Source organism: Spinacia oleracea, chromosome 2, assembly GCF_020520425.1.
Source record: "Spinacia oleracea cultivar Varoflay chromosome 2, BTI_SOV_V1, whole genome shotgun sequence".
Classification (NCBI taxonomy): Eukaryota; Viridiplantae; Streptophyta; class Magnoliopsida; order Caryophyllales; family Amaranthaceae; genus Spinacia; species Spinacia oleracea.
Genome location: NC_079488.1, coordinates 35,733,203 through 35,740,839, shown reverse-complemented (window position 1 = coordinate 35,740,839; position 7,637 = coordinate 35,733,203). Strand labels below are relative to the sequence as shown.

Sequence of the window (7,637 nt, the reverse complement as noted above, 5' to 3'; positions counted from 1 at the left end):
CAATTATATTCCATTTCTATCTTCCTCTCGAGTATCCTGTAACCACCTTTCTCCTTAAAAACTCTGCTCTTTTCTTAATGGCTCTCTCAATTATGCCTTCTTATAAGGGAAAAGGCTATATATACACAAGGTTATATGTACACTTAGTGTATAATAATCTATTATATACGTAGTACCTCATTAATGTGTTGACACATCATCAAATTCACTAAAAAATGAGAATGAAATACAATAAATATGTCATTTCAACCAATAGAAAAGCGTGGTATATAAGATACCTTGTATACTAGGTGTATATATAGTAGAATTTTTTTATAAGGGTTTAGTAACATTCACTTTAATTGACCAATTAGATCTTGAACATATATATGATGTTGGAATATGGTTTGAATCGGTCAAATCCCTTTACAGTAACGGCCTATAACGATATTTGTTACTCTGAACTAGAAATATCTATTTACTACAAGGTCTCAATATCGATATATGTTAGTTTTTTTTTTTTGGTGTTAGCACCCGATTCACCCTTAGGGCTAATCGGAATTCGGGGTGAGTTATGGGTGAATAGGTACCAAACCCCCAATTATTGTTGCGCGGATCAAACACGGATCTCCCTACCAAGTTCAGCCCCAATCCACATTAAACCACCAGACAATTAATTTTAATATATGTTAGTTTGGACGAAGATTATATATTTTGGACATATATATCCATGGTACAAACCTTGACCATGCACAATTTGCAAGATCCACCGCTTATTGAATGTACAACTACAGCTTTTGTCTTTTCATATATTTTTTCCTGAATTCTATAGGACTATTTATATCAGTTGTACTTTCCTAAGCTTTTACAATCTTACTATAAAACAAAGTCCTAAACTATATTTGTGACTCAGTCCCCTTAATTCCACTACAAGTAATAGCTAGAAAGCATTGAAGAAGAAGGAGAAATATAAAAGATGGGAGATCAATTACCAGCAATAGTGATGGTGTTATTACAATGTGTATTTGCGGTTATGGCACTTTTGAATAGAGCTGCCCTTGTTAAGGGCATGAATCCTAGGGTCTTCATGTTTTATAGACAAGCAATTGCCACTTTGGTCATGTGTCCTATTGCTTTCTTTTCAAGGTGAGCATCAATGCGCGCAACATCAATTTTTCTTCTATATGTACGTACGTACATGATTGATGTTATTGTAAAGTTAGTTCCAAAAGTAGTAAAAGGTCAAAAAAATGGTGACGAATATATATTTTTTATTACATTTTTAGTAAAACTTAAAACAAAGAGTTGTCTAGGATGGGTAGCTAACTAGCTCTTCCAAATTCGAACGATTCATTAAAATTCATACTAAAAAGAGCCTCAAGAAATCATGAACTGTGGGAAATTTTGTGATTAGGGTCCTATTTAAGACCTTTAAGTATTAAGTTAATGTTTCTCTACTTATATCTAACATGATTTTTTTACCTTTTTTTTTTTTTTGCAGGGGAAAATCAAGTGGTTCTTTCATGGGATTTAGGACATTTCTTTTGATATTTGTCACCGCATTCATTGGGTATCTCAATTTATCTTTGCTTTTGATTCCCTTAGCTCAATGAATGGATAAGCTCAAACACGTTAATAGTGTGATCCGAACGATAAACTACTTATTTCATTCGAAACTTATTACATTGTCATGTTGATAGTGTAATTTGACCGATAAGCTACTCACTCTGTTCAAAATTAATTACGTTGTCACGTTGATAGTTTAATCTAAACCATAAGTTAATCACTCCGTTCAAAACTGATTGTATTGTCACGTTAATAGTGTAGTCTGAACGATAAGTTAGTCTCCGTTTAAAACTGTATTCTGAACGATATTAACGTGAACTAAAATTAGACGGAGAGATCGAGAAATTATCATCTTTGATTTCCTTTTTTGCACTTGTTTGTTTTCAGTTTGATAATTGTTGATTGGATGTTAATTTTTGAACAGAGTGGTGATGAATCAAACGATGTACTTTGAAGGATTGTATTTGGCTTCATCGTCAATTGCGACCGCCATGTCTAATTTGGTCCCTGCAGTTACCTTCTTGACAGCTGCTATTTTGGGGTAATTACTTGCATTTACTTTAAATAAATAACTGACCAATCTTTTAAATTACGATTATGAAATGGAGTAATGTTGAGCATAACGTAATTATACCAGTTGACAGAATATCATATGAGATAGATTGAGGATTTGTGTGTAATAGGTCTCTCGATTTTCCCGCTCCCATTTATAATTTATATTGCCTTTGTGCCCCATTCGATCGCCAAAAAAAAGGCGAATATCATATGAGATAGTGTTATATATGTTACATCTTATCCTATCAGATAAAATTGTGTTATAATTTGGTAATTTTTTTAATATACAATAAAAGAAATAATTTGGCTAGTAACCATGCATTAGAGCATCTCCAATGGTTACATATAAGGACTAGCTTGCGATTTTCATAAAATTTCTAGCTACTAGCCAACCATTGGAGTACATATGAACAATTAGTCAAGTTAAGCAAATTAGCTCTACAAAGCTAATTAGCTTGGGAAAAAAAGAGCGGAAAATTTTGTTTATTTGATAAACATGTGAATTGAATAATAAAAATAAATTTAAAAAATTGTTAAAAAATTTCAAGCAACTTGCTAACCATTGGAGCAAAATACACATGAAAAAATAGTAGCTTGAAAATCTGATGTGGCATATGAAAGCAACTTACCAATTTGCTTACCATTAGAGATGCTCTTAGAGCATCAGCATCCTTCACAGCAGAAAGCTGTCAAGTGATACTTGACTCTCTTTAAGTTTCACAATGTTAACAAATAGGCAATGTCATGCAAGTATTGTCCTACTTAGACTTTGGTCAGGTTCTTGACCCCTTGGGCAACAAAAGTAGAAGATAATTTTGCTTAATTGCTTTCTTACTATTACTTTTTAAATATTTATTAATTGTTATGGTGTTTAAATAAGTAGTGTATTAACTGGGTTAAAATTGGCATGCTGATGTTTTTAGTGATTTGAGTTGGGCGTTTATTTTGTTGTTTGATTGCCCACAAAATTGCATGCAATTGTAAAATTAAACAAAAATAATACTCCATATCAAACAATAAACAATTAAATATTTTTTTAATTATGCTATAATTTAATTTTATTAGTGTTAAAATTTGTAATTGCTTACTCGAGAGGATTTCAGGTGAGATATATGTAAAAAATATATGAGAGAAATTAGTAACTTTGGATCAAGATTGTAGAAGAAAATGTAGGGATTATTGTATAAGTATGTCAAGTTAGTGGAAAATGAGGTGGAAGTAGGGGAAGGATGAGAGAGAAATTGGTTTACGCTTGACCAAGAATCAAGGATGCAGATGGTCTTAGATATATGAAGTATATCCTAAAAATATAAAATGGTATTTTAATTCATTTGAGTTAAATAATTTATGACTAAATTATGATTGGCATATTAATGGTTTTAATTTCCACTTTTAGCTTAATATATGCAACATGGATGTAAGCTTTGTATCTGGTTTTATTTAAAGCTAGTGTTAACACATGCAATGCGTGAGTGACATTTTAAATTAGGCAATGATTATTATTGTTTATTTGACAGTTTTTTTTTAGGAAATTCATTAAACAATTTATCTACCAAGTTTGAGTTGAAACAGCTACCCATCTCTTGTAGATAAACATTTTACATGGACACTAAAATAGTAAACACCAAATTAGTTATGAATTTCGCATAATATACCTTATTTTCCTAGGAATTTTCAACTTGTAAGACCAGTCACACAATAATTGGCTTCTTTAACAAAAAAAAATATCAAGACACTTAAAAGAGAACTTTTCCAAGAAGGTTGGAGAAACATTTCAATTTTAATTTTAAAATAAGAAGTACTACAAATATGTTCAAGGTAACATATATACTTTCCACACTTGCACTAGTTTATATCAGTAGTAACTCTATGGGACTATGGGAGAGATGATTTTTAACCAAAACCCATCTAATAGGAGGATGGGGTCTTCTCGAAATGAATGGTTATTCATTTTTTAAATCAAGGGTTATGAATGCACGAAGAGGGACAATAACTGAGAAAGTATTTATGTGAAATTATGTGTTTACTAGCTTAGCTGTCATCGTCTTAAGATAAGAAATGGAATGGTCCCTTTATAAATATGTGAATTGACATATTCTACAAAATATATTGATGGTTGAATTATAGGATAGAGCAAGTGCATATGAAGAAGTTGAGCAGCCTTGCAAAGATGTTAGGGACAATATTTTGTGTGGTTGGAGCAGGCTGCATGGCTTTGCTTAGAGGCTCAAAATTACTGAATGTTAAACTCCCACCAGCAGCCAACTCTCTTTTGCTCAACTCATTTGAAGCTGATCACACTTGGTTGCTTGGATGTCTCTTTATCTTTGCTAGCATGTGTTGCTGGTCTTTCTGGCTCATTTTACAGGTAACTCTTACATTATACTCCCTCCGTATTTTTTTAAGAGATACACTTGGATGGGCACGGGTCTTAAGAAGAATAAAAGAAGTGGGGTTGGGGTAGATATTTTAATAAATAAGTACAGTGGGTACCATGTCCTTTTGAACAAGTGGAGGTGGGAGTGGGGTGGGTGTGGTTGTAAAATTATTTTTTTAATTGGATGGTGGGCCATAAAGTGTAGTAGATATATTATTTAATTAGGTGGTGGGGTTGATAAGTTACCAAAAATGGCAAGTGTATCTCTTAAAAAAATACGGCCGGAAAAAGCAAGTGTATCTCTTAAAAAAATACGGAGGGAGTACACTTATATTATAAATTTATAATATGACTCTCAGTCATCCTTAAATAGTACTCCCTCCATTTCTTTTTGATGTATCCATTTGGAATCTGGTGTGGTTTTTAAGAAAAATGGAATATTGGTTTGTATGGGTATAAGTGTAATGATTGGGTGTAAGAGAAATGATTGAGTGTAAGAGATTATAATAAATAAAGGAGTGAGAAAATAATAAAGAAATAAGGTAAGAGAGAGGAGTGATAATGATGGGTGATAAAGGAGGTGAGAGAGTGGGTATATGGGGAAGGGAAAAGAATTAAATATTATGGGTGGGAAAATTAGGTGGGGAATATGGGTATAATCTTTAGGTATTTTGGTAATTAGATAGAAATGTAAGGGTATTTTAGGATAAAATGTATGTCCAAAAATAGAATAGATTCTAAATGGATACAACAATATGAAACGCTTAAAATGGAAACGTATACAACAAAAAGAAACGGAGGGAGTACTCCGTACTACGTATGCCTTTGTACCAAGCAATTCACTAGACTAGTGGAAGGAAACGATTCCACCTTCCAACCAAAAGGTTGGTAGCTCAATCCCCACTAGGGGCAATTTGAGGGAGGTTTCCCCTTATCATCCCTCCACTATCAAAGTGTCTAACCTGCTATTCCGGTTGGGGTGACCCATGGCGGAGTTCCTACCCGATATGACACTTCATCTTACCTCCAAAAAAAAAAAAAAAAACTATTTATATCTTTCGTCTTTAGTTGTACGGGCGGAATCAGGGGGGCTGGTGGGGGCCATGGCCCCCATGATATGTTTAAATATTAAATATGCTCTATAGAAGCACATGTCTAGTATAGCTCAAGTGGTTATTTTTTCCTTGGAGGTGAGGTACAATGTTCGATTTTTTACTCCCTCAATTTTATACTTGGTTTTCTTATCTTATTTTTGTTTTTCAATGTTATAAAAATTATATGTTAAAATTTGACCCCCTATGTATAATTTCTGGTTCCGCCCCTGTTTAGTTGCAAATGTATTCTCTACCAGCCACGTGAAATTAGATTGTACAAATTCTTATTTAAAGGTGACATACAATAAATATTGTACAAGTTAAGTCAAATGGATAAACATTACCCATATAATGTAAAAGTTAACTAGTTTTAATGATAAAATTTTCGCTATAAATATAAATTATCACTTCAAAATTACTAATAATGTGCAAAAGTAACTATATAATTCTTTAAAATGTTTAACCGTCAAAAAAATTTTAATATAAAAATTAATAAAAACATACGGAATATTAAAATTTAACAAAAATCGAATAAAAGTTATTCTAGTGTTTAATAATTATTAATTTTTTTTGATTATTTTGATGTACGTACAGGTACCATTATCAACACGCTACCCTAATCACTTATCTCTCTCTGCTTGGATGTGTTTCCTCTCTATGTTGCAATCTGGGGCAATCGCCTTGTTCTTGGAGCATGACGACCCAGACGCTTGGAATTTGAGCTCAAATCTTGAAATCACTTGTTGCTTCTTTTCGGTATGAACAATCTGTACTCAATTCCCTAGTCTTAATTTAATCGTCACACTCCATTTACGTCCATCCCAATTTTATGAAATGGACCCACTACTTTTTATTACATTTTACTTCTGGTACGAAAAATTTGGCCCCACATCCCTTCACGTACATTCAATTAAAAAATTATTCCACTATCTCTGATCTCATATGCGTTTCTATTAAAAAAAAGCATGCAATAATTTACTCTGTATTATATATAATTCCATGAAAACCTTAATATGGCGGTAAAATTGGGACGGAAAGATTACTTGACCTAACTATATACTCTGTATCAGCAAAAAGAGGCAATTAAGTTAGATTAGAAGAAACCCAGCTTTTTTTTTTTGAAGAAACCCAGCTTTGGAGAGCATATTCTAAATTCTAATAGCTTTGGAGAGCATATTCTAAATTCTAATGTTACTTACCTAATTATAATTTAACAGGGAATATTTGGATCGGGAGTTCAATTCTTTGCACAAGCATGGTGTATATCGCGAAGAGGTCCACTCTACTCAGCTATGTTCAACCCACTATCCACTCTTATCACAACTATCTTGGCATGCTTGTTTCTTCACGAAGAACTCTACGTTGGCAGGTACTAACATCGTTCATTATGAATATGTCATAACACGTTCGTAAAAATATATTTAATGCTTATACATAGCCTTGTACAAAAGCGTGGATAACTAATATGTTTTGGTTGGTTAATTTTTCAGTTTACTAGGTGGTGCCGCGGTGATTATTGGCTTGTACATTGTGCTATGGGGTAAATCAAAGGAGACCAAAGAAATTCTAGAATACGATGAGCTTGAAGGTAGTTCACCAAAAACAGGACAACAGAAAGCAATATGTAAGAGTGATGATTTGGAGCAGCCTTTACTGACAGATTATTGTATTGAAGAAGTTTAGATTTAGCTGTAAATTATGGAATAATTATTTATATTCTTTTGTGTCGAAAATAGGCCAGAAAAGCGTCCATAAAACACCGAATTTGTTGTAGTAACTCGTTACACTTTACGAATATACAAGTATATACATGTCATTTTACGTCGATTTTGTTGATTGACTACATGCTATTTTACTGTTATCTGTTCCTGCTAAATGAGATTTACAATAAAATTGATTATAAGACTAAATTTAAATCAAACGTGGTCTATAGTTTACAAGTAAGAATTTAGATTCTGCACAGAATATAAGTGATGTAACCATTTATGGCTAAACAATTTAAGTCATCCACCCTTGTGTGACTTATGTCTTGATTCTTGACTTAGTGGGGACAAATGTGGCTAAAC

The 7,637-nt window shown here is 32.7% G+C and overlaps 1 protein-coding gene across 1 annotated transcript; it reads left to right on the top strand.

Annotated features, from left to right (window-relative positions):
- Positions 1-735: 735 nt before the first annotated feature.
- Positions 736-7,392, top strand: LOC110797212 (WAT1-related protein At4g30420-like). Its single transcript, XM_022002307.2, has 7 exons — positions 736-1,125; positions 1,481-1,549; positions 1,970-2,086; positions 4,228-4,468; positions 6,166-6,327; positions 6,789-6,940; positions 7,062-7,392. Exons 1-7 carry the CDS (start codon positions 956-958, stop codon positions 7,252-7,254), a joined length of 1,104 nt encoding a protein of 367 aa, XP_021857999.1. The 5' UTR covers positions 736-955; the 3' UTR covers positions 7,255-7,392.
- Positions 7,393-7,637: the final 245 nt, after the last annotated feature.